This window comes from Peromyscus californicus, unplaced genomic scaffold (assembly GCF_007827085.1).
Source record: "Peromyscus californicus insignis strain IS unplaced genomic scaffold, ASM782708v3 Scaffold_11__1_contigs__length_118956290, whole genome shotgun sequence".
Classification (NCBI taxonomy): Eukaryota; Metazoa; Chordata; class Mammalia; order Rodentia; family Cricetidae; genus Peromyscus; species Peromyscus californicus.
The window spans coordinates 103,908,472-103,934,081 of NW_026294402.1; the positions used below are offsets into that span (position 1 = coordinate 103,908,472).

Sequence of the window (25,610 nt, forward strand, 5' to 3'; positions counted from 1 at the left end):
CAGGCCCCTCGGGTGCCTGGCTCTGCTGCCCTCCCCCTCCCTGTGTGGGCTCTGAGGAGGCGTCCTCTGTGGAATGTGTTTGGTGGCTGAGGGCCAGGCTGGGCTGGGCTCTCCCGGCGGACTGGGGAGTGGGGAGGGGAGTCCAGGGCTCCCACATGCCTGCAGCCCAGCCCCCAGTTTTATCCTCTGCTTTCCCCCACTGGCTAGGTGACTCCTGCTCAGGTCATGCTGTTATCTCCTGATCCAGCCAGCCCTGCCAGGTGAGCCAGACTTCACCCTAATGGGGAACAGTGTGACTGTCACTGCTCCTTGGGGCTCCCCAAGGTGGGGCCCTGCCCTTCAGCCCCCACCCATCCCACCATAGCCTATAGCCTATTGGTTACCACCCTTTTGGACTCCTGGCCTGAAAGGCCCTTCATCCAAATTCTTTTCTTTTTCATGTATTTATTTTGTTGTTGTGTTGAGATGGGGTCTGTATGTGACTGTCCTGGAACTCACTATATAGACCAGGCTGGTCTCAAACTGACAGAGGTCCACTTGTCTCTGCCTCCAAAGTGGTAGGATCATCACACCCATCTCTGCGTCCAGTTCTTGCATTGTTAATGACACGCTCGTGGTCTATAAGAACTCACCATCCCTCCTGCTGCTGCCTGGGAGTCTAGTGTCCGTATAGAGGGAGCCTCTCCCTCCTCAGAGACCTCTTTAGTCACTTGAATCAGAGAGCAGGGTGTAGAAGGAACGAGGAGATGAGTGCGGAGCTAGGGTGGAGTGTGGGTAGGTGCAGGTCGAGAGCGTAGTGTCTACAGAGAAGGGGTAGTGGTGAGTTTTCCAAGGACAGTGTCTTCTGTTTCTGCCTTGGTCAGTGTGTAGTCCTGGAATCACCCCGCGCATCTCAGCCTAGTGAATACTGGGAATCTCTGAGTAGCCCAGGTTAGGAGGAGCACCTTGGGAGTGCCACAGTCCTATCCCTTATCAGTAATTTCTGAGTACCCTCCTGGCCATGTGAGCCTCACCTAGCTTTTCTCTCTGCCAGGTGACCATGCCTGTCCTCGGCCCAGTTCTTCTTCAGGTGCTCTGGGCCGGGAGTGTCCTCACCCTACAGTCCCCTCTGCCGGCTGCTTTCACTGCCAATGGCACACATCTACAACACTTGGCAAGAGACCCCACCTCAGGTACCCTTTACGTAGGGGCCACCAACTTCCTGTTCCAGTTGAGCCCTGACTTGCAGCTAGAAGCCGTGGTGTCCACAGGCCCTGTGAATGACAGCCTAGACTGTCTGCCACCTGTGATACCTAATGAATGTCCCCTAGCCCAGCCTACTAACAACCCTAACCAGCTGCTCCTGGTGAGCCCAGAGGCTCTGGTGGTGTGTGGGAGTGTACATCAGGGCATCTGTGAGCTACGGAGCCTGGAACAGATTGGGCAATTGCTGCTACGGCCAGAGCGGCCTGGGGACACCCAGTATGTGGCTGCAAATGACCCTGCAGTTAGCACAGTGGGGCTGGTGGCCCAGGGGTTGGCAGGGGAGCCCCTCCTGTTTGTGGGGCGAGGGTACACCAGCAAGGGTGTAAGCGGCGGTATTCCTCCCATTACAACCCGGGCCCTGCGACCACCGGACCCCCAAGCGGCCTTCTCTTATGAAGAGACGGCCAAGCTGGCTGTGGGCCACCTCTCTGAGTACAGCCACCACTTTGTGAGTACCTTTCTACGTGGGGCCAGTGCCTATTTCCTGTTCCTGCGGAGAGACCTGAAGGCCGCTTCTAGAGCTTTCCGTGCCTATGTGTCCCGAGTGTGCCTTCAGGACCAGCATTACTACTCCTATGTGGAACTGCCCCTGGCCTGCCAGGGTGGCCGCTATGGCTGGATCCATGCTGCAGCTGTCGCCACATCCAAGGAAGTGGCCCACGGGGAAGTGCTCTTTGCAGCCTTCTCCTCGGTGGCTCCTCCCACTGTGGACTGGCCCCTGTCAGCATCGCCTGGGGCATCTGGAACCTCTGTGCTCTGTGCCTTCCCCCTGGATGAGGTAGACCAGCTTGCTAATTATACTCGAGATGCCTGTTACACCCGGGAAGGCCGTGCTGAGAACGGGACCAAGGTGGCTGACATTGCATACGGTGTCCTTTCTCACTGTGCGCAGCTTCCAGTGGTGAGTCCAGGTGTTGGTCACCAAGCACCTAGTCAGAAAGGCCGAGGGGAGCAGGGGAGGGTGGAGTGGCATGCTAGCTGCTAGGTATTTCCTTTTAGCCCCGAGCAGGAAGACTACCTTATTGTAGTGGCCGAGGCAGATGGCAAGGAGCAGTGCAGGGTTTGCTTGAGTCGGGCGCTAATGAAGTGACTGGAGAGGTTGGCTGAGGCTGTTTGGGCTGGAGGCTGAGGATGGAGGTTGGAATGAGCGCTCTTGATTTAGGTTCTAGAGCAAAAGCAAAGGTAAAGAGTCGTGTGGCTATAGCCTAGGAAGGATAGGGATGGAGAAACTGCTCCCTGAGCCCAGGCCAGTGTGCTGGGAATTGAGCCAAGCTGTGAGAGCTTCAGGACATGGCTCAGGAAGAGGTGTTGAGTGTAGTAGCTGGAGGAAGTAGCTTCCAGGAAGGGAAGGCAGAAGTTGGGGGCCATGAGGGTCGGGATGAAAAGTGGAAGGAACCACTAGAAACTCGGAGGATGGAAGTCACCGCGGAAAAGCTAAGGCTGGGTCTGTAAGAGTGTGCTGCCCAGGGCGGGACTGTCAGGAAGGCCTAGCAGAGATTGGGGCCTAGGAGAAGGTTGTCCTGGGAGGTTATCCAGGCAGGGTCTTAGTGATGCCTTTTGCTACCTGTAGGATACCCCGGAAGCTTTTCCCTGTGGCTCAGACCACACACCCAGCCCCATGGTCAGCTGTGTCCCTTTGGAAGCCACACCAATTCTGGAGCTGCCAGGGGTTCAACTAACAGCTGTGGCAGTCACCATGGAGGACAGACACACCATTGCTTTCTTGGGTGACAGTCAAGGACAGTTGCACAGGGTACGTCCTTAGGAAGTACTGAGGCTGGGATGTGTGACATGTGACATACTACATGCCTCCCATCCCTGCCCCAGCTCTGTTTGTACTGCTCTGCCCAGGGTTGGGTGGTATTTACCTATGATTCTCCCCGCATACACATACACCCTACCCAAGGCTGGTTGTAATAACCTGTCTTGCCTGGAACTCACAATGTAGACCAAGCTGTTCTCAAACTCACAGAAATCTGCCTGTCTCTGCCTCCAGAGTGCTGGGACTAAAGGCTGCCCCACCACACCTGCTCAAAGAGAAAACATATTCATAAATTGTTTCAGTTCTAAGGGGAGGAAAGTTTGGAGTTTGTGGTTTGGGGCTTGGTGCCAGACCTCGTGGTCTTTCGTCTTAGGTCTACCTAGGCCCTGGAAGTGTCGTCCCGTACTCTAAGCAGAGCATCCAGCCCGGATCTGCTGTGAGCAGAGACCTTACCTTTGATGGTACCTTTGAGCATCTGTATGTAGCGACCCAGACTACTGTAAGTCCTGGACACAGGCTAGGAAATGACTGCTGGGAGGGGTCTCTGGGCAGGTACAGGGACCCGTATGTGGGTGAGCCACTGGTTTTTGGATTGCCAGCCTCAGGTCCTCTTTGCTGTCACAGCTTGTGAAAGTTCCTGTGGCCCCTTGTGCTCAGCATCTGGACTGTGACTCTTGCCTGGCCCACAGGGACCCTTATTGTGGCTGGTGCGTGCTCCTGGGCAGGTTAGTTCTCCACAACTCCTGGGCTTGTGCCGCCTCTGTGACTGCGTTATACAAGATGCTTGGCCCTGTCCATCGACTCTCAGCCTCTCACCTCTGGATAGCCCACCCCTGCTCTTCATCCCTACTCAGGGCTTCGGTTCCCTGCCATAGCAGACACCAGAGCCTGGTATCAACCCAATGTGAGGGCTGTGACCAGGGCCTCAGGACTAAAGATGTGTTTGCTTTGTGAATTCTTGGTGGCTGCTAGAGGGTCACAGTTCATGCTGGTTCTTCTCAGATGCAGTCGCCGGTCTGAGTGCTCCAGGGGCCAGGGCCCAGAGCAATGGCTATGGAGCTTCCAGTCGGAACAGGGCTGTCTTCGAGTGGTGGCTCTGAGCCCTGCCAATATCAGTCGGGAGGAGACGAGGGAGGTAAATGCCCAGAGTAGGTGGGGCCCCGATGGGGAGAGCTCTGGGGATGGATAGAGACCTTGGGCTTTTCTGTTGTTGCATTAAACGCCACATGGCCTTGCTCAGCCACTTCTCTTGGGCCTTGGATTTCTCTGTCACAGTCAAGGTCAGAGGGTGTTGTAGGGCTCAAGGGCTACAGGATGCTAGTGCCAGCCTGTAGTTGGTGTCCCTTAAATGAGAGTCCTTGGTCTACCACCCAGAGGTCCCAAAGCGTGCCCCTTGGCTTTCTCGGTAGGTTTTCCTGTCGGTACCGGGCCTGCCATCTCTTTGGCCAGGGGAATCGTATTTCTGCTACTTTGGAGACCATCAGAGTCCTGCTCTGCTGACTGGCTCTGGTGTGATGTGTCCCTCCCCAGACCCGAGTGAGGCTCCGATGCTGCAGAGAGGAGCCGGTGGGTGAGAGAAGGGGCCAGCCCCGGACCTGGGAGCCCAGCCTGCTTCCATTTTGCTCTAAGGGGTTTTGTTGGGATGAGAGGTGAATCCAGACATAACCCTGGTCGTGCTCTGAGTCCCCTTCCTGGCCCCACTGCCCCACAGTGTCCACGCTATGTCCTGTGGACTTTGTTCTCTGACCCTAGTTCCTGTCTCTGTTTGGGGTGTCAGCCTCATTCCGTATGGATCCCATGCCCTCCCCACTCCTTATTCCTGGCTTTCTCCCCCCGTTACAGATCATGTCTCTGTGAATGTGGAGCTCAGGTTTGGTGCCGTGGTGATCGCCAACACCTCCCTCTTGTTCTATGACTGCATGGCAGTTACCGAGTTTTTCCCGTCTGCACCGTGAGTTACTTACCTTGTCTGTGCCCAGCACTGGGTTCCCTTATTTCAACCTCCATTCCATGACTGCACTATGTGCAGGTGCCGGGCCTGTGTGAGCAGCCGCTGGGGGTGTAACTGGTGTGTGTGGCAGCACCTGTGCACACACAAGGCCTCGTGTGGCGCTGGGCCTATGGTGGCAAGCCAACAGGTGAGTGGGACTCCAGGATGAGGCATGTTGGGGGTAGGGCTGATGGCTCCCCAGGGTGAGGTTTTCTAATGGCCTGGAGTCTGTGCACCTGCTGGCCTCCTGTGAAGCTCTGTCTGAGCACCCCAGTTGCTTTGTGTGACAGACTCCCTGGAGAGTGGCTACTTGTCCATCCCATCTGTTTTGGGAGAGGACATTTAAGCTGAGAGACAAGAGGCGTGGCTTTGGTTCCCCAGCTCAGCACAGACCCCTGGAGCCTGCCCTGTGTGTTCCTGCTTTGGAGAATTAATGGGATGTTTTTGTTTCTCTTTTCCTTGGTCTTCTTCCCTCTTAACATACCCTTGCCTGCCTGCTCCTGCACCTGCCTGCTGAGTGGCCCTTCCTGTCTTTCTTGGCCTTCCCCCTCAGAGCCCAGTCCCTCCTGCAAGGGATGTACTCACCCCTTTCCCACCCACAGTCCCCAAAGCCACAGTCACCCCTACTCCCAACACCTTCCCAGTGGAGCCTACGGCACCCTCCATGGCTTCAGATGTCCTACCTGGGGCCAGGCCTTCCCAGCTCAGCCTCTGGGGCCCATGGGCGGGTCCTGGCCCCATACTTTCCCCTACCTCCACAGAGTCACCTCTCCATGAGAAGCCCCTCCTTCCTGACCTCCCCGCCACACCTGGAACCACTGTCCCTGCCCCTACTGACTTGGGAGGAGTGACCAAACCTGAGGACCTCTCAGCCTCCTACCCGTTCCCCTCAGATGCAGCCACCGTGTCCCCTGCAGAGCCTGGCCCTGAGGCCCTGCCTTCCACGGGGGCTCTGGACCAGCCCCCCGGCACTGCCCCTGCCACCACTTTCCCAGGGGCCACTGGCTCCACGAAGCCTGTTCTGGATTGGCTCCTGAAAGAAGGCGGCGAACTGCCCGAGGCGGATGAGTGGATGGGGGGTGACACGCCCGCCTTCTCCACTTCCACACTCCTCTCAGGTGATGGAGACTCAGCAGAGCACGAGGGCTCTCCTGCCCCCCTCATCCTGCTGTCCAGCCTCGACTACCAGTACGACACCCCCGGGCTCTGGGAGCTGGTGAGGTCCAGCCCAGGAAGGAGGCCTCGGGAGGGGATGGGGAGATGCAGCCGTTCGCTCGCCCTCTGATTCTGCTTTGGGAGGGTGGGGACAGAGGGCGGCCATTGGAGTCGAGCACGGGAGAGGGCTGAGGTGGGCAGGGTGGGAGCCACAGACTACCTCACTCTTGGTGCCTGCAGGGAGAGAGGCGTCAGAGGGTGAGCTCCTGCCCCTGTGTGGACAATGTCCAAGGCTCCTTGCTGATACCAGTCCACGTGGAGCGAGAAGTCCAGCTTCGAGGCAGGAACCTGTGGCTCTTCCAGGTGCGTTTGCCTGTCCGGCTAACATCTTTCCCTCCAGACTGCTGACCAAGTCTTATAAAACAGGGAACAGGCGTCGGCAGCCCCAGCTTTCCCTCCCAACTTGGGCTGTTCCAGGGCAGGGCCTGTACTGTAGCTTGCAGGGCCTAGCTCCTAAAGCCACCTGAACAACAACGTGTCCTCTGCCTCCAGGATGGCCCCAAGAACAGCGAATGTGTGATGGAGCTGGAGGGCCTCGAGGTGGCCGTGGAGGCCCAGGTTGAGTGTGAGCCACCTCCAGACACCTGGTGCTACATCAAGTGCCGGCCACACCAGGTGCAGATCACAGGGGCCTGGGTGGGCATGGATGCACTGGCCACAGGCTGGCTGGTTACCTCAGCTGGTTGTAGTACTTGTCACAGCCCAAGCTTTGACACTGGAAAACAGATGGACACCCCCAACTCTGCCATATACCTCATGGGGTCCCCATCTCCCAGTCTGACCTCTTAAGTTGATATCCCAGGGGGTTCTGTAGTTTAGTTCCATTGCTGATCTCCTGCCCTTTAACCCTGGGATCCCAGAATTCCAATTCTGAGCTCCGACACTGCTCCCATAACTAGTCATTTTGGTCCTTTCCTAAGCCACACCCTCCCCAGGCCTGGCCCGAACTCTAGCTCTGACTTCTCTCCCATTTCTGCAGTTCAGCTATAAAGCTTTGCAGCCAGAACTCCAGGTGAGGCTGTTCCTGCGCTGGGCCGGTGGTCTGCGTGTGGATAGTGCTGATGGGCTGCACGGTCAGTTGCCTGGGGACCACAGGGCAGGCTGGCTGTATCGGGGCTCCACTAGGCCTCCCCATCACATTCCACTCCTGCTGTCTCTAGTGAGGCTGTATGACTGCTCCGTGGGACATGGGGACTGCAGCCGCTGCCGAACTGCCATGCCTCAGTACAACTGTGTGTGGTGTGAGGGGGAGCATCCACGTTGTGTGGCCCGTGAAGCCTGCCACGAGGCTGAGACTGTGGCCACTCAGTGCCCTGCACCCCTCATTCACTCGGTATGTTGGAATGCTGGCATGTCCCCTCTCTTACTGCTGCCTTTGGAGGGAAGTTGTCTGTGTCATGGATACACAGGACTCAAAATAGGAAGCTGGGCTGCCACAGGCCACAGAGGTTGACGGAAAAGTCAAAGTGAATGTCCTTGGCCTGGAACAGGTGGAGCCACTGACTGGACCTATAGACGGAGGCACGCGTGTCACCATCAGGGGCTCCAACCTGGGCCAACGAGTACAGGATGTGCTGGGCATGGTCAGAGTGGCTGGAGTGCCCTGTGCTGTTGACACTGAGAAGTACGAGGTCTCCAGTAGGTGAGCTGGTGGGCCCAACATGGAAGGGCAGTGTGGCTAGATGGCTTCCTCTCCAGGGCCTCCTTTATTTGTCTGCTTTCCTTTCTCCCACCTTTAATTATGGTGTCAGTGTCTTAGTGCTGGCCTACCACAGAGGCCTGGGACTCTGGCTTTCTATGCATACCTGCTGTGGGTCCCTGGCCTGGGCTGCTTGGAGATTCTAGTCTGTCGGGCCGAGTTACTGCCTAGAGCTTGCTGAGCTCTGCTTAGATGTACTTCTTGACTCTCTTGGTGGCCTTGGATATCACTGTAGCAGGTTCCTCAGCAGCCTTCTCTCCCGCACTTCCCCAAAGCCTGCCCTGGCAGGGCTCGGGAGGGGCTCCTGTAGCACACCTCCAGAGTGCTACAGGTGAATATGGAACATTCTCCAGGAGATACCCATGAGCAACAGGGCCCAAACCTGGCAGGATATCAGGGTGACCTCTTCATTGCACCCTCAGAAGAACTGTTGCAGAGCCCCACAATTTCTGTTTTAAACAGGAGTCACTTTCCTGGGGCATGCACTTCCCTCCAGATGTTTGGTAACTGAGAACCTCCAGAGCCTCTAGACTATTAATAATTCTAGAAACATCAGAGTTAGGTGATTTATGGAGTGATTTATGAAGTGTAAAATATATTGTGGCTGGAGCCTCCCTGTCTAGTTCACACCACTTGCTCTGTTTTGCTAGTGTGTGTGGTGACCGTGACAATGTTAGCCACTGTAGGCTTAATATTCTGGAAGTTCATGTGCCCCGGGCTTCTGTTTCCTGGCTAAGAACCAGCATTCTTAGACTGCTCACATCTGCCCCGCGTCCTGACTAGAGGCTTTCAGGGATCTTTTGTTCAAGATCAGGTCAAGTTGGCATCACTCTGCACGTGGTTGCTGACCACAGGGTGGGGGGGGGGGCTTGAGGTGGCTGGCGAGCCCTCTTACCCACTCAGCGGCCCTACCGCAATCAGCTCTCCAGGGCTTCTTTGTAAATGCTTGTCACATCAGAGAGATGCGCTCCTCCTTGTTGGAGGGTGTACCTAAATGACTAAACCAGGAATATGACTTCTCTGATGCCAAGGCTTGCTAGTGTGCCACAAGGTGTTCCCTCCAAAGCTAGAGGGGAGGCTGGCCCGTCTTGTGGGGGATGGGCACGGCAGACCACCTGGCTGTGGCAGGAAGAGGATCGGCCAGGTCACTGGGAGGGAGCGTCTGTGCGGCCCGTCATCGCCCTGCCTGTCTTGTGCCCTCAGTCTTGTGTGCATCACTGGGACCAGCAGGGAGGAAGTGACTGGCGCTGTGGCAGTGGAGGTGCCCGGAAGAGGACATGGTGTCTCAGAGTTCAGCTTTGCCTATCAGGTGCCTGACTGCTAAGCCACCCCCAGCTGCCAGTAGGCCTCTCCCTCTGTGGGCGTCCCAGCCCATTTGGTTTGCCCTCATAGAGCGCCACACCCTGAGGCTGCCTAGTTTGTCGGAGGTGCCCCGGCCTCTATCTTGGCCTGACTTTGTCTGTCCCCCCACTTCCTCCTCCTCCCACAGGATCCAAAAGTACACTCCATCTTCCCAGGCCGTGGTCCTAGAGCGGGAGGCACCCGCCTCACCCTTCATGGTTCTAAGCTCCTGACTGGGCGGCTAGAGGACATCCGTGTGGTGGTTGGTGACCAGCCTTGCCACTTGTAAGGGCTGCTTCCTTGTTCTACAAAATCCACGTGCTCCAGGGAGGAGATGGAGTGGTGGGAAAAGCCAGTGTGGTGTGGGTCAAGTCTACCCCACATGAAAGTTCGGGTCCGCCCCGCAAAAGGCAGGGTTGTAGTAGAAGTACAACGTCAGGGCGACCTGATGGAGACTGCGGTTGGTGAGGAAGCAGAGTGAGCCAGTTTGGGAGCAGGGCGCTGGCTCCTGGATCTGGCCTATCCTCTACCCCCACCCCAGGCTACCGGAACAGCAGTCTGAGCAGCTGTGCTGTGAGACCGGCCCGTACCCCGAGCCGGCTGCGCTCCCCGTGGCTGTTTGGTTCGGGACTACTGAGCGGAGGCTGCAGCACGGTCAATTCAAGTACACATGGGATCCCAACGTCACCTCTGTGGGCCCCGCCAAGAGCTTCTTCAGGTGTGGGGCCAAAGCATGTGTGGGAAGTCTCTGTAGTTCTCCTCACAGTGGGGGAGATGGGGTTCTGGGAATGGGGGCTGTGGACCCCTTACTGTTGACATGAAGTTTGGGTTTGGGACTGGGCTGGGTTTTAGGTCCGGGTTTGTGTAAGTCATGAATGGCTCCCTGACTGTGTTTCAGTGGAGGACGCGAGATATGGGTCCGAGGCCAGAATCTGGATGTGGTGCAGATACCAAGAATCCGAGTGACTGTGGTCCCCAAAATGCTTCAGCCTGGCCAGGGTCTTGGACAGAGGCATCATGTGGCCCCTGAGAAAGTACGTTATTCTGGAACCATCATCACAGAGCATGCCCGTGAGCCTCCCTTGCTTACACCAAGCTGGCCATCTCTCTCCTCACCCATACCACAGTCTGTGGGCAGCCGTGGGGTTGTGGGCACCAAAGGAGATGCTTTCCACCTCTGCTCAGCCGTCCGTCTCCTGAGGTGCCCTGGTTGATCTGCCGTCACCTTTGTCCACAGTTTGAGGAGCCGTGTCTTGTGAACTCATCCCATCTTATCATGTGCCGCACCCCTGCTCTCCCAGGCCCGCTGGAGGACCCCTGGGTCCAGGTGGAGTTTATCCTGGACAACGTGGTCTTTGACTTTGCTACACTGAGCCCCACGCCCTTCTCCTATGAGGCTGACCCCACTTTGCGTTCCCTCAACCCAGAGGATCCCACCACACCATTCCGGCACAAGCCAGGGAGTGTGTTCTCTGTGGAGGTAATGTACCTTCTCGGGCTCGTTGGTAGGAGAACAGTATGTATGTGTATGTTGGAGAGGTCGGGTTGAAAGAGCAGGCCCTGAAGGGGGTTGGTACAGCATAGGTGCCAGCCTAGGTCCTGGCAGGGATTTGATTGGTGGCCTGGGTCCCTATACTCCACCAAGGTATCTGTGTTTGGTTAGGTCAATGGTTTGGCGTATTTGGTAATTGGGTAGTGTGGCACACATTAGATGGCTAGTCCTCATTTGTCAACTGGGCTTACATGGATGACACTAGATGCACGTTGTGACACACATAATAAGTAGTGTGTGGGCACTTGGACAGGCCAGAGTCAGATAATCCGTCATCACCTAGCCGTGGGTAACCCAAGAGCTGGTTATCCGCCCAGAGGGTGGGGAATGGTTTTAGGTCCTGCAGAGTTTCAGCCGTGAGAAGACAGGAAGGAAGCACAGAGGAGGTTGTAGTGAGCTGTCTAAAGGACATCTCTGACCATGGGCTCTGCCTGCAGGGGAAACATTCCCCTTTGGGAAGACAGGCTCCAGGTGGCAAGCGTTCTGAGTAACCTCAGTGACCCAATGTTCCAGGGGGAGAATCTGGACCTTGCCATGTCGAAGGAGGAGGTGGTGGCCATGATAGGAAATGGCCCCTGTGTGGTGAAGACTCTGACCCGGTACCACCTGTACTGTGAACCCCCTGTGCAGCAGCCCCTGCCACAGCACCACTCCTTCCCAGAGGCGCCAGATGCTTTGCCCGAGTTCACGGTCAGTGGGCAGGACCTGGGCGGGGCTGGGCATCGTGATGTCTGGGCCCTGGCTCACAGGTAGCTTCCCACACAGGTACAGATGGGAAACCTACGCTTCTCCCTGGGTCATGTGCAGTATGATGGCGAGAGCCCCGTGGCTTTTCCCGTGGCGGCCCAAGTGGGCTTGGGAGTGGGCACGTCTCTCCTGGCTCTGGGTGTCATTATCATTGTCCTCGTATACAGGTGGGTGTAGCCAGTTATGGCAGGCAGGGAGATGTGGCTGGACAGAGAAGGAGGAGACTAGAGCAGGGGTCTGCAAAATTTCGTTTTTCTGAGACAGGGTTTCTCTGTGTAGTCCTGGGTGTCCTGGAACTGGCTGTGTAGACCAGGCTGGCCTCGAACTCACAGAGATCCACCTACTTCTGCCTCCCAAATGCTGGGATTAAAGGCATGCACCACCACTGCCTGGCATATTTTTTTAAGATTTATTTATTTTTATTTTATAGGCATTGGTGTTTTGTCTGCATGTGTGTCTGTGTGAGGGTGTCAGATCCCCTGGAACTGGAGCTACAGACAGTTGGGAGCTGCCATGTGGGTGCTGGGAATTGAACTTAGGTCCTCTAGAAGAGCAGCCAGTGCTCTTAACCACTGAGCCATCTCTCCACTCTGCAAATATGTCACAGAAAGGATCAGATCTCTGGTTGCAACAGGCCTAGCGGTCTCCCACAATACTCTGTTCTGCCCTTGGGCAGAAGAACAGCCATGAACAATACGTAAACCATTGATTATAGCTGAGCTCTAACAAACCTGTGTTTATAAAAATAGCTTATGGGCCCTATATGACATAGTCAGAGTTTGCTGGGGACAGGAGTGCGGGGTAGATGTGCGTTGATGGGAATGGGACAGGGTGAATTGTTCGGGGTCAGGTTAGACTGGGGTTGGCCTGGAGTAGAGTTAAGCAGGCCTGAACCAGGTCGAGCCCAGCAAGGGCTGCTCTTTCCCTTCTGCCCTTGGTGCTGAGTAGGAGAAAGAGCAAGCAGGCCCTGAGGGACTATAAGAAAGTGCAGATCCAGCTGGAGAATCTGGAGAGCAGTGTGCGGGACCGCTGCAAGAAGGAGTTTACAGGTGAGACCACCGGGAGTGGGAGTGGCCTCCAGGGCTCTGCCCAAGGCTGCTCCGGTCACATGGGATCCACTGACATTCCTCTGCTCGACAGACCTCATGACTGAGATGACTGACCTCACCAGTGACCTCCTTGGCAGCGGCATTCCCTTCCTTGACTACAAGGTGTATGCAGAGAGGGTCTTCTTCCCTGGGCACCGGGAATCACCCTTGCACAGGGACCTCGGCGTGCCCGACAGCAGGCGACCCACTGTGGAACAGGGCCTGGGGCAGCTCTCCAACCTGCTTAACAGCAAGCTCTTCCTCACCAAGGTGCACTCCCAGCCAGGCCTCCCCACCCCTTCTTGCTCCTAACTGGACTGGCCCAGTCTGCTCCATCTGTCTCTGAACCCACCCCTCATTCTCATGCTCTCCCTGGCCTCAGTTCATCCACACACTGGAGAGTCAGCGTACCTTCTCCGCTCGGGACCGTGCCTATGTGGCGTCTCTGCTCACTGTCGCACTTCACGGGAAACTTGAATACTTCACTGACATCCTCCGTACTCTGCTTAGTGACCTGGTGGCCCAGTATGTGGCCAAGAACCCCAAGCTGATGCTGCGCAGGTGTGTGGCTGTCAGGGGTAGGACCGCTGGAGCCAGGAGTCGAGCCAGGGTCTTGGGTTTGGGGGTCTGTGGAATAGAGCGCTGTAGCCCCCTGCTGACCCTGGCCTTCCCTTCGTTGCCATCTCAGGACGGAGACGGTGGTGGAGAAGCTGCTCACCAACTGGATGTCCATCTGCCTCTACACCTTTGTGAGGGTGAGGGAGGGGCCGACGGCGCTGCACCAGGGAGGGTCGGGCCCTTCGAGCACTAAGTCTCCAGCAGGCCGAGTAGCTTGCCCGTGTACTCTCGGCAGAGGCCCTGACTGCCCACGCTTTGACAGGACTCTGTAGGAGAGCCTCTCTACATGCTCTTCCGAGGGATTAAGCATCAAGTGGACAAGGGTCCCGTGGACAGTGTGACTGGCAAAGCCAAATACACCCTGAATGACAACCGCCTGCTCAGAGAGGATGTGGAGTACCGTCCCCTGGTGAGGCTGTGCTCTGGGCAGGTGTGCCTGTGTCTGGTCTGCACCATCAGTTTCCACTGGCTTCTGGTGTCTATCCCTGGATATAGAGCCTGTGTGCCCTCTGGCTGCCTGCTGGAGAGGCCATTTATTCATTTCTTATGGTAGGAACACATGGCCTCCCGCATGCTAGAAGCGTTCCTCCAGCACTGAACTACAGCCTAGCATGGTAGCATTGGGGTGGGAGTCTCAGAGGGTCCCTGACTTAGGAGGGAAGTGCAGATCTGTGCTGAGTCAGCTTCTTTCTTGCCATCTCACCAGGATGCAGTCTTGTCCCCTAAGCCAGTGGCCACATGGCAGGCAGACCTGCCTGGAGCTTCCCTGTCCCACACAAGGGTTCCTGTGGAGGTCCCGGCTAGTCTCTGCTAAACAGCTTCTCCATCAGATTGCAGGGGCAGTTCTGGCTTGTGCAGACTGCCTCAGGCATGAAGAAGGGTTATGTGCTCCCTTGGGGGTTCTCCCATTCACCCCATGAGCATTTGCATCAAGGGGGGGGGGGAGCAGACAGGTGAGGCGTTGAGGACTACCTGATACCGGGCTGGGCTCTGAGACCGTAGCCTTCTCAAGCCCTGCCCTTGGCCTGTGTCTTGGTCATTCTGCATGTGGAACCAGTCCTAAAATCACTCTCGTTTCTCGTGTAGACCTTGAATGCTCTCCTGGCTGTGGGGCCTGCTGGGCGGGAGAGGCCCAGGGTATCCCTGTCAAAGTCCTGGACTGTGACACCATCTCTCAGGCCAAGGAGAAGATGCTAGACCAGCTTTATAAGGGAGTGCCTCTTGCCCAGCGGCCAGACTCTCGAACCTTGGATGTTGGTGAGGATGGGAAGCAGGGTGGCTTGGGTACCCTGAGATAGTGTTGGGCCTGAGCTGGCCCAGGATTGGTCTTGTGAGGACAGGTGGGATGTTGGAAGTCGCTACAACAGCTGCCTCAAACATTATCAGATGACCTTTCACCTGGAGAGGGTTCTGCTCCAGCTCTATGGAGAGGGTGGGTGAGGTGCCCTCCAGGTGGAAGGGCCATGCTCCTAGGAGGAGATGGGCTGCATGGCAGAAAGAGGACTCTGGAAGCCCTGAACCCGGTCCTCTCTTGTCCTTGTAGAGTGGCGGTCTGGAGTGGCCGGGCACCTCATCCTTTCTGATGAGGATGTCACTTCTGAGATCCAGGGTCTGTGGAGGCGTCTGAATACCCTGCAGCATTACAAGGTGGGAGAGGTGAGGGCTAGGGCTGGACGGGGGGACTAAGCCTGATGGGAGGATCACCAGCTGTGGTTAGCAGGTCCCAGATGGAGCAACGGTGGCCCTAGTCCCCTGCCTTACAAAGCATGTTCTTAGAGAAAACCAGGACTACATCCCGGGAGAACGTGAGTACCACCTCCTCCTCATTGTGGTTTTCTGCACTTGGTTGCCTAGTCCTGGGGCGAGGGAAGGTCCTTCGGACTGAGGGAGGGCCAGTGCCTCTGTCTTTTCAGAGGAACCTCAGTCAGATGTTCTCACTCCTGGACATGGGTTCCTGAGAGGTGGCAGCAGCATGTTGGGGGGTGGGGGGCACACAAACTCTTACATCTTGGCACAGGAACCCCAATGCTGGAGGATGTAGATGAGGGGGGCATCCGGGCCTGGCACCTGGTAAAGCCAAGTGAGGAGCCGGAGCCTCCCAGGCCGAGGAGGGGCAGCCTCCGGGGTGGGGAACGTGAGCGAGCCAAGGCCATTCCTGAGATCTACCTGACGCGCCTGCTGTCCATGAAGGTGGGCTGGGCTACCCAGGGAACATGGGCGTGGTGTGGGGCGTGTACACGGGAGCGGCTGCTGCTAGGCTCTCCTTCCTAACTGGGCTCTCCAATTCCTTTTCTCCCCACAGGGCACACTGCAGAAGTTTGTGGACGACCTGTTCCAGGTGATTCTCAGCACCAGCCGCCCTGTGCCGCTGGCCGTGAAGTACTTCTTTGACTTGCTGGATGAGCAGGCCCAGCAGCATGGCATCTCCGACCAGGATACCATCCATATCTGGAAGACCAACAGGTGTGGGCGGAGCAGGGCTCAGGACCTATGTGGGGGTCTCCTGCCTCCCCAGCATGGTTATTGGCCCCCTTCTCCTCCATCTGCAGCCTGCCACTGAGGTTCTGGATCAACATCATCAAAAACCCACAGTTCGTGTTCGACGTGCAGACGTCTGATAACATGGACGCGGTCCTCCTTGTCATCGCACAGACCTTCATGGATGCCTGCACCCTGGCCGACCACAAACTGGGCAGGGTGAGCAGGCTCGGAGGGATATGACAAGGGAGGATGGGGTCACCCACGTGGCCTAAGTGGGTGTGGACAGTGTTGGGTGCAGAGAACTTCAGGCTCTTCTCATAGTTGGCAAGGAGAAGATGGTTAGGGGGCAGCCATTAACCTAAGGCATTGCCACACCAGGCTTCATCCCAAAGGCTCTGGAAGGTGGCCAAGATCAGTCTCAAGGGATTAGCAGGAGGGAAGGGGGTAGGGCACCTGTGTCAGCTCAGACTTGAGATGGTAGGAGGTGCAGCCTCCTATGGTTGGGGTGGAGTGTGGTGACAGACTGACAGAGTAGTCATATGTGGCCAGTGCCGCCCGATGAGGTCTTACCATTAGGGCAAATGGGTAGCTGCAGGAGGCTTGGGAACAGTGAGTAGTGTGATTTGGCAAAGCATCTTGGCAGTTACGTGTAGGTGGGCTATCCTGTGGTCCAGTGGCCAGCTCAAGCCAGCAAAGGTACAGGTATGGATTGAAGGTGTGGGATATTGAAGGGTGAGGCCAGTCTCCCAGGCCCCGGACTGTGGTGACCTCAGGTTTGGGGGTGAACCTGAGGAGTTGCAGGGGATCACCAGCAGTCTCTGGTGGAGGCTTCGATTCTCCAATCCTAGAGCAATCCGCCAGGATGCCTGGCAGATTTGGTTTCTTGGGGTGTTGTCTTTTGTCAATGGTTTGAAAGGAAGAGTCCAGGGAAGAGCCAGCAGTGTGCAAGGAGGGGATGTGAGCTTGGCATGAAAGGTGGGGTCAAAGCCCAGAGTCTCCTGACATATGGGGTCCCCAGGGGCCAAGGCCTTAATGGTATATGGCACCTGCTGCCAAGCCTGAGGACCTGAGTTCAGTCCCTGGGACCCATATGGTGTAAGAAGAGAACCAACTCCTGCAAGTTGTCCTCTGACCTCCACACATGCATGTGCACAAAAAAATAAAAGAAAAAACCCAAGGAGTAGTCTAGGGTGACCAATGGTCCTGGTTTGTTGGAAGGGTCCTGGGATGTGGGTTGTTTAGTTATAAAACAGTGATGATGCTGATCATCCTGTTGAACTTTGACCCTTTCTTCCTTCTCTGCTGCCCTCCCCCGGGTGTCCAGGATTCTCCCATCAACAAGCTTCTGTATGCTCGGGATATTCCCCGTTACAAACAGATGGTAGAAAGGTACTGGGGAGGGCGTGGGTCTGGAGAGGCGTTGGGGTGTGTGTGCAGCTGAGGCCCCAGGGAAGCCCTGGTGGGACCAAGGACGTGGGCTTTGCTTATTTAGCATCTGCTATCCCTGGCTTTCTGGCAGATACTATACAGACATCAGACAGACCGTCCCGGCCAGTGACCAAGAGATGAACTCAGTCCTCGCGGAGCTGTCCCGGGTAAGTCTTCCCCTGCATATGTTTCCACTCGTTACCTCTGTACCTCTGTGAGCTGGCTGGGAGAGGACACACATCCTGTCATCATACGGACAGGGTGTTCCAATGTGACTGCAAAAGGCCAGACCTCTAGCATCTCAGTAAGCAGGGGTCTCGTCGTGAGAGCTGACACCTGTCTGATCTAGCCAGGTACTTGTGTAGCTGCAGCCCCGGTGAGGGTCTGGAGAGTGGGTGGAATTCAGCGCTAGGCCTTTGGAGTCTACCTGCCTGCACTATACCTGCCTGTACTATCCACTGTTCTGCTGCGAACTTTAGCAACTATGGACAGTGTTCCTTAAGTGGTTACAAGGACACCCACATTACCAACAGCAGCTATGTTTTGGGGGTACAGCTGTGTCAAGCCCTTCATGGGGGTGTGCTTCTGCCTTTGGTCACCCTAAGAGCTCCATGGGTTACTTGAGCTGCATCACCGTTACTGTCCAGAAAAGGAGACTGAAGGTCTGATGACCCCATGGAAGGCCTTGGACTGGCCTCAGGAAACATTTGAGTAAGATCAGAGGAAAATTACGCTGAGTTCCCAGCCAGTCCATGGCCCTGTAGTCGCTTAGAATGAATGGGAGGAATATCTAGCTGTAGCCTTGCCTGGGAGAGGCAGGCAGGGTTCCAGGGGAAACTCAGCCCTGCTGAAACTAGTCCTGGACTTTCTTCCTACCATGGAGGTCTCTGGCCTTAGCCTGTCCTCAGCTGTAGTTATGCTTTGCCTTGGGTCCCTGCCCTGTAGAGAGGCTCTGCTTCCCACCCACACAGGACCCATTCTTTTTCAGGTCCTCTTCTCTGGGGTCCTGGGCCTCTTCCCCCCACTTCCTTCTCATTTCTCTCACGTTGTACCTGCCTTCTTCCCTAGAACTACTCTGGTGACCTTGGGGCCCGAGTGGCACTGCATGAACTCTACAAGTATATCAACAAATACTACGACCAGGTGAGCACACCCTGGGCCTGACTGAAGGCTGACTTTGCTCTCAGTGTGCCTCTTGGGAAGCCGAGTGGGGGTTCCATAGGCTCATTCAGTGATGTTGCCTCTGCTCTCCCTGTCCCCACAATTCCCCATCCTGGTTCTGCAGTAGGTAGTAGTGTTTAGGGGTACCTAGAGAGTCTGCCAGGGTCTAGAGATGGTATGTGGGATGTGCTGGAAAACCACCTAGTTGCCATCCCATGAGGATTCCAGGGTTGGATTTGTCCTGGATATTAACACTTGTCAGGGTACAGATTGGGCTGGGCTTCAGGAACCAAAAGAGAATGGGTGAGGTACAACACAGCCAGGGAGGGGTTTTTCTGGCCCTCTCTTGACCAGACCTGTTGTTCTAAGTACCTGTTAGTCATTCTAGGAGTGCTTACTGGAAACACATTCCTGTGGCACCAGTGATGTGCCTGTCACAGTTGAGACTACAGGAACCTGTATGATGGCCCACAGCCTAGTGGTCTGGTAACAGCTAAATGATACATGTGTCCTTCAGTGTGACATGAGCCCCAGCAGAGGTGATGCAGTCTCGCCCATTGGAGGGAGGCAGCCTCATTTGTGGTTCTCTGGTTGTACTTTTGCCTATCTGTCTCACACCGTACCTCCTGGTCTTGGCACACAGAATCATGAAATGCCCTTAGCTGGCAGGCAGAGCAGTGGAGATGGCTATGGCAGACCTTGTGAGAAGGCCAGCGTGTGTGTAAGGCTGGCTTCTACACAAGATGAGTGGGCACGGAAAGACTGTTAAGGAGTAAAGTGTGTCCGTCTCTAACTGCTGCCTATTCTTTACCATCTCTGTGTGGTGGTGCATGACTGTATTCTCAACACTGGAGAGGCAGGAAGTTTATGTAAGGCCGTACTGAGACCCTGTCTCAAAAACAACAAACTCTAGAAAAGCAACCCATGGTGACTTTGTTCAGTTTTCACCCTGACAGTAAGTGATGCAATTCTCTGTGCTTACCCCCGACTATGCTACAGCCTTTAGGCCTGCCGCAGTCTACTTGCGGTGATCGTGGGATCCAGCGATGTCTCCCCTGATGGTTGCTTCTGCCTTTCAGATCATCACAGCCCTGGAGGAGGATGGCACTGCCCAGAAGATGCAGCTGGGCTACCGGCTCCAGCAGATCGCGGCTGCTGTGGAAAACAAGGTCACGGATCTATAGGGACCAGGGAGTCCTGGCCTGCTGTGTCTCAGCACCTCCTGGGCAGCCCTGGAAGGGAGAGGCCACCTTCGTAGATGCCTGTAGTGACTGACAAGCAGAGTTTAATGAAAGGTGGCCCCCAGTCTCCCGCTGACTTCAGCCCCGTTGGACCCACCTTGTAGGCCTGGGACCTAGTGGCTCAGTGGGTAGTGCCAGGCCTGCCCCAAGCCTGGTGACTCTGTGACATACTTCCTGGGTGACGCCAGCCTGCACGGAGCTGGGGATTTAGCATTTCCAGAGAATGTCTGGTAGGGCCTCTGGGCCCCTGGGGAGACTGTACTGTTCTTGAGCACTGGCCTACATCCCATCAGGAATCACAGAGGAAGGAAGAGAGCCTCCCACTTCCTGTCCTCTTCATCCATCCTCCTTGACCTCAGTTTAGCTTCCTCTGTCCTTGTTCCCTGTTGCCAATTTCAAGGCCTGAGAGGAAAAAAGAAAAAAAAGCCTTTCTAGGCTGCTGCTGCCTAAGCAGAGCGGTGCCTGAGGCCCACCCTGTCTTCAGGTGGCTGGTGGGGAGGGGGAGCAGTGGCCCACCAAGATGCAGCGCTTCATTAAAGGATAACACATGGTGTGGACTCTGACACGTGGACCCTCCGGCCCTGCTGCTGCCTGGCAGCTGTTGGGGGACATGGGCACAGTCACGTTCTGAAGGGTCTCCTGACCCCTAGGAAAGGCCGTACACTGCAGGCTCTGCTTCCTGGAACGGAGACCCTGAAGCACAAGAGGACTCACTCGGAGATCCGGGGCCCGGTGGGGAGGGCAGGTTCTCCATCTTCAAGGGGTCCTCCTTGTTTGCACGTTGTACTGACTTCTCCATTCATGTTCCTTGATTTGGAAGGAATTGGGAAAGTGTGGCCTCATTAAAGGTGACTGCAGACACCGTGGGTCTCAAGGGTCCTTGTCCTTGGCCCCGTTTCTGGACCTGATTTCCATATTGCTGTCCATGTGGAGGTACCTTAAGGTGGGGGTTCAAAGCCAACCCCCTGCCTGGGTGGTGGCCCCCTGCCTGGGTGGTGGCCCCCTTCGTGGTAGTTTCCTGTTGGAAGCTGCAGGTGAAACCTCAGGACCACTGTACTGAGGTTTCCTGTGGCTGCCTGGGTCAGTAGAGCTGGAGGTGGAGAATACACTAGGCCTCACTAGACGAGAGCCTTAGTGTCCTCAGAGAGCGCCCCCTTGACCTTCTTATGGTGTACAACCAGTGATCCTGCCACCTCTGGGGTCTTTCCTAGGGTTTGAAGAGATGGGCTGATACAATTCCAAGTCCTTTGTCGTCTCTGAAGTCCTTGTGCTCAAGATAGCAGGAGCCATGTTGGTTTTCATTGCAGGGGTAATCACAGCTGCTGCTTCTGTCAGTTTGACATCCCGTCTTGCCCATGCCTGCCAGATGTGGAGAACCACAGTCACAGATGGGGTCAGGCCCTCATTTGGGAGCATGTGAACCTCAGTACTAATAATAGCTGTCTTAGTCCAGATTTTATCCTCACTCAGACGGTTTCCGCCTCACCCATGGCTAACCATGGGCTTGACAGTCTCAGAGAACCGGGATGACGGGAATGAGGTCTTGGCTAGACTTCAGACAGGCAGAGAGGGAGGCAGCTTAGGTCAACACGACAGACGGTGACAGAGCTGCCCCTCTGCTCCAGGCTTGGGCTTCTGCGGTCTTTGGGAGTCCTGTGAGGAGGTGAGGGATCCTGGGGAGGAAGGCCAAGTACCTGCATGCTTCGGCCTGCACTCAGGGAAGGGCGAGGACGGAACATGCTCTGACTCACTCGTGTCTCATCCTCACAGAACACTGTGATAAAAGATGTCATGAAAATAAAAACCTCAACACATAAGATAGGAAGCTAAGTCTTCAAACACCATGGCCAAGAATGGCAATGCCAGGGCCAACAGGACTTGGTGATGGCTTCCTTGGGTCCAGGCCAGTTTCAGTATAGAACGTTTATAATGCAGTTTGGTCTATCCTTTTCCTTTTCTCCCCAAGTTTGTAAAGGTGTGCCCCCCTTACTGTTCTCCATGAACTTGTTAGTATACAGAGGCCCTTTGTTTCTCACTTTCCCCAACGTAAATATTGGAGTGATTGTCCAGATAATTTTATGTATATAGTTATATAGTTGTATATATATAGCATATATATAGTGTACACATATATATAATATATATATATATTTTTTTTAATTATTTAAGACAGGGGCTCACTAGTTCTCCCTGGCTGGCCCAGAACTTGCTATGTAGACCAGCCTGGCCTTGAATTCAGAGTCAGACTCTGCCTCCTGAGTGCTGGAACTAAAGGTGTACATCACCACACCCAGCACATTATATTTTTTTATTTTTTTATTTTTTTATTTTTTTATTTTTTTTTTTGGTTTTTCGAGACAGGGTTTCTCTGTGTAGCTTTTGCGCCTTTCCTGGAACTCACTTGGTAGTCCAGGCTGGCCTCGAACTCACAGAGATCCGCCTGGCTCTGCCTCCCGAGTGCTGGGATTAAAGGCGTGCGCCACCACCGCCCGGCTATATTTTTTTAATATATATTTTTTTAAACAGAAGAATGGCACTTGTGGGTGTAACATCTGGACCTGTGCTGATTAGTACCAAGGTCACTTTGAAGGTCACTTGAACCTTGGGAAGGGACCAAAACACTTGAGACTGTTGACTGGTGTCCTGAGTCTGGACTGTGCTGGGCCACAGCATAGAACTACCTGGTCTTTTCTCTTGGGCAGTAATGCCTGCTAGTGTCTGTTATCAGGCTGCCGTTGGAGAACACGTTAAAAAGCACACATCCAAACCACCTCGGTCAGATAAGGCATGGGTTCATGGCTTCATCTGTTTTCAAGATCCTGTGTCAAAAATAAAGGGCTGGAAAGACAGTGTAGTGATTAAGAGCACTTGCTCTTCCAGAGGACCTGAGTTCAGTTCCTGGGTACCCACATTAGGTGGTTCACAGCTGTAATTCCATTTCCAGGGGATCTGATGTCCTCTTCTGTCCTCTGTGGGCACTTTTCACTCACACACGCTTTCCCATGACACGAATGCACATGATTACAAGTCGTGGTAAATTCTTGTATCTACACTTAGGTTTTTTTGAGAAAGGGTCTCTGCCTAGGTTAGCCTGATTTTTGCGGTTACACCCCTGCCTCAGCCTCCCAAGGACAGAGATTATTACAGCTCAGTGCCACCAGGCCTGACTGGAGCTCAGAAGTTTTCTGCAGAGGACCCAGATTTTATTCCTAGCACCCATATGGTAGCTCAGAACTGTCTATAACTCTCGGCCTAGGAGATCCAACATTACCTTCTGGCCTCTATGGGCACCAGGCACACACACATGGTGTAGAACCATGTAGGCAAAACTCATTGTTTTTGTTTTTCAAGACAGGGTTTCTCTGTGTAGCCCTGACTGTCCTGGAACTCGGATCTCCCTGCCTCTGCCTCCCCGGTGCTGGGATTAAAGTAGTGTGCCACCACCGTCCGGCTCATTATTTATTTTAAAAAGTTTTCTTCCGGGCGGTGGTGGCGCACGCCTTTAATCCCAGCACTCGGGAGGCAGAGGCAGGCGGATCTCTGTGAGTTCGAGGCCAGCCTGGTCTCCAAAGCGAGTACCAGGAAAGGCGCAAAGCTACACAGAGAAACCCTGTCTCGAAAAACCAAAAAAAAAAAAAAAGTTTTCTGTTTTTGCCAGGCATAGTGCTGTGCTATACCTGTAATCTCAGCACTTGGGGGCAGAGATAGGAGAATCCCTCCAAGTTCCAGGCCAGCCTGGTCTATTTTAATTTCTATATGGATTGGTGTTTGACCTACATGTCTTTGTGAAGGAGTCAGATCCACTGGAACTTGAGTTAACAGACAGTTGTGAGCTGCCGTGTGGGTGCTGGGAACTGAACCTAGGTCCTCTAAAAGAGCAGCCAATGCTCATAACCACTGAGCCATCTCTTCAGTCCCTACACAGTGAATTATAAGCCAGTTATGGGTAGACAGGGATCTTTTCTCAAAAAACAAAAAACAAACAAAAAAACGAGGATCTGATAGTTTATCCCATTCCAAACTTACCAGAAATTGAAGGAAAAGGTATCTGTGTGATTTCTTCCTTGGCTGCAAGATGGATGGGTGAGGGAGAGATCCTCTTCCCAAGTGCTTAGATTATCTGGCTGATGTGTTCCTGAGGCTGGGCTATCCACTCCACAAAGAACCTGCAGAAATAGGAATGTGCCATCCCACTGCTGGGGTCTGGCTTCACACTGCCATCGTCTGGCCATAGTGTGGAATTGAGATGACTCCGCGGTTAAAAGCACTTAGCTGTTGTAGTTTGGTCCTCAGCCCCCATATTAGGTGACTTACAACCATCTGTAACTGCCGCTCCAGATGTGACTGACACCTCTGGCCTCTGTGAGCACCTGAACTCAGGTGTACATGTAGACACAAACATCTACACATAATCACAGTGGACTCTAGTGCCGAAGTCAAGCTCCAGACTCTAGGTTGAAAGCAAGCTACATTTAAGGACAGAAAATGAGAGTAGTAGCAGTGAGAAGCCAGTAGGAAAAAACCATTGTGGGTCGACAGTGGTAGTGATTGTGTGCTGTTGGGAGGGTGGAGAAAGAAGTTGGAGGTTAGTCGCCAACAGAAGGGGCCCCCCGCAGTTGCTTCCAGCCTGCAACTGCTTGCTACGGCTGTAGGGGGCAGGGAAGCTGACACCTGCTTGTGATCTGGTAGGTTGGTGATGCCAGGATGCTTTGCTGCTGTGGTGAATATTTGCTACCAGGAGGGAGAATCAGGCCCCTCTTCCTTCCACCTTCCCTCCACCCCGACTTTACTGCCTTCCCAGATACAAGGCCCACGCCCTGGGCTGCAGAGTGACTGGAGCCCTGAAATGGGAGGCAAGGGACCCGGGCTCTAATTTCACTTCCCTGAGTAGCTGGGTATCATTAGAGGAGAGAAGCAGCATTCTGGCGCATGGCAAGGACTGTCCTGTGTTGGGTTACATCTTATGCTGGCATCTGGAAGGATTTAATGAGGAAACAATAACTACTAGATTGGTCCAAGTCCAGGCAGGGCATTATGGCATGTACCAAGAAAGAGTTTGTCCAGAGCCCTGCTTAACAGATGGTGGGCATTAGAGAAGCCAGTGAGGGGGTGTGAATTATAGCTGTCATCAGTCCAGGTCTCAGCGTATTAGAGATGGGACAGCTGTCACCAGCCTTGAGTTTGAAGAGGCAAGGACAGGCAGTTGGGATACGTGGGGGACTGTAGCTAAAGGAGACACTACACGGGTACCACATCTACTTCAGGTGGCTGCTACAGGAGGATGCTGGGAAATAATGACCCAGGCTGCTCCTCCCACTTGCCAGGCTTTTCAGTAGATCTGAAGCTTCAGGGCGGCTCTGCGATGCAGAGCAGGTGGAGAGCCACAAAAGGGGCAAACGGTGCAACCAACCCGAGCACCTCTCGTGCCAGCTCTGTGAGTGACCCGCAGGATCTCCGCGCAAGGCTGTGTTTCCTGCCATAGAGGAACTGGCCCCACGCCGCCTGGCTTTCAGGACCCTCCCTCTCCCCATGCCCTGGTTCTCCTTGGGAGGAGCCATACAATCTACCTGGAGGACCTTGGAAGTTCCAACGTTCATGGCTGGCGGTGCCCCTGTGCTGTCTCTCCAGGCTGTGATCCAAGGACAACCCCACCAAGCTTCAGGCTGTGGAAGACAAGTTCTCAGCTTCATCTCAGGGCCAAAGAATTCACACCTGAGATGTGAAAGCCAGTGCACCTGCATGCCTCACACCCACTGAGGTACATGCGGGCATGTATAGTGCCACTTCCTCCCAGCCTCACCCAGGCTCCTCATTGTGTTTGAGTGTAATGGCACACGGGATGTGCGCCTGTGGTCATAGGTCCGGCAGAAGCTCTGCCCTGGATGAAGGGTGGCCTGGTAGAAAGCCCTGTGGACCGAGCGCGTAAGAACTGGGCTTTCAACTTGGCAGTGGTTACACAGAGAAGGGACTACTCAGCCTCAGCTCCCTCTTGGATAAGTCACACCCTAACCACCTGCCAGAGAAGTCACCGTGGGAAAGCTT

General features: G+C 54.9%; 2 protein-coding genes across 2 annotated transcripts in view; one reads left to right on the forward strand and one right to left on the reverse strand.

Annotated features, from left to right (window-relative positions):
* Positions 1 to 215: 215 nt before the first annotated feature.
* On the forward strand, positions 216 to 20,430 carry Plxnb1 (plexin B1). Its single transcript, XM_052721484.1, is given in 39 exon segments — positions 216 to 260; positions 864 to 930; positions 1,034 to 2,146; positions 2,816 to 2,998; positions 3,381 to 3,506; positions 3,632 to 3,732; positions 4,010 to 4,142; positions 4,417 to 4,573; positions 4,850 to 4,958; positions 5,037 to 5,145; positions 5,551 to 6,213; positions 6,393 to 6,515; positions 6,705 to 6,827; positions 7,192 to 7,285; positions 7,373 to 7,545; positions 7,703 to 7,854; positions 9,115 to 9,220; positions 9,401 to 9,537; positions 9,794 to 9,970; positions 10,151 to 10,286; positions 10,490 to 10,732; positions 11,318 to 11,494; positions 11,570 to 11,718; positions 12,500 to 12,600; positions 12,692 to 12,909; positions 13,022 to 13,200; positions 13,328 to 13,394; positions 13,520 to 13,666; positions 14,344 to 14,376; positions 14,379 to 14,514; positions 14,801 to 14,904; positions 14,978 to 15,062; positions 15,275 to 15,447; positions 15,560 to 15,720; positions 15,807 to 15,954; positions 17,063 to 17,127; positions 17,258 to 17,333; positions 18,235 to 18,309; positions 19,407 to 20,430. Coding segments are annotated over 37 exon segments (6,351 nt in total). The 5' UTR covers positions 216 to 260; positions 864 to 930; positions 1,034 to 1,039; the 3' UTR covers positions 19,512 to 20,430.
* Positions 20,431 to 21,912: 1,482 nt separating this feature from the next.
* Positions 21,913 to 25,610, reverse strand: part of Fbxw12 (F-box and WD repeat domain containing 12) — a 30,621-nt gene continuing 26,923 nt past the window's right edge. Inside the window, exon 10 of the mRNA XM_052729829.1 lies at positions 21,913 to 25,231. Within this exon, the coding sequence (XP_052585789.1) occupies positions 25,162 to 25,231 (70 nt within the window). The 3' untranslated portion in view covers positions 21,913 to 25,161. The remainder of the gene's footprint in view (positions 25,232 to 25,610) is intronic.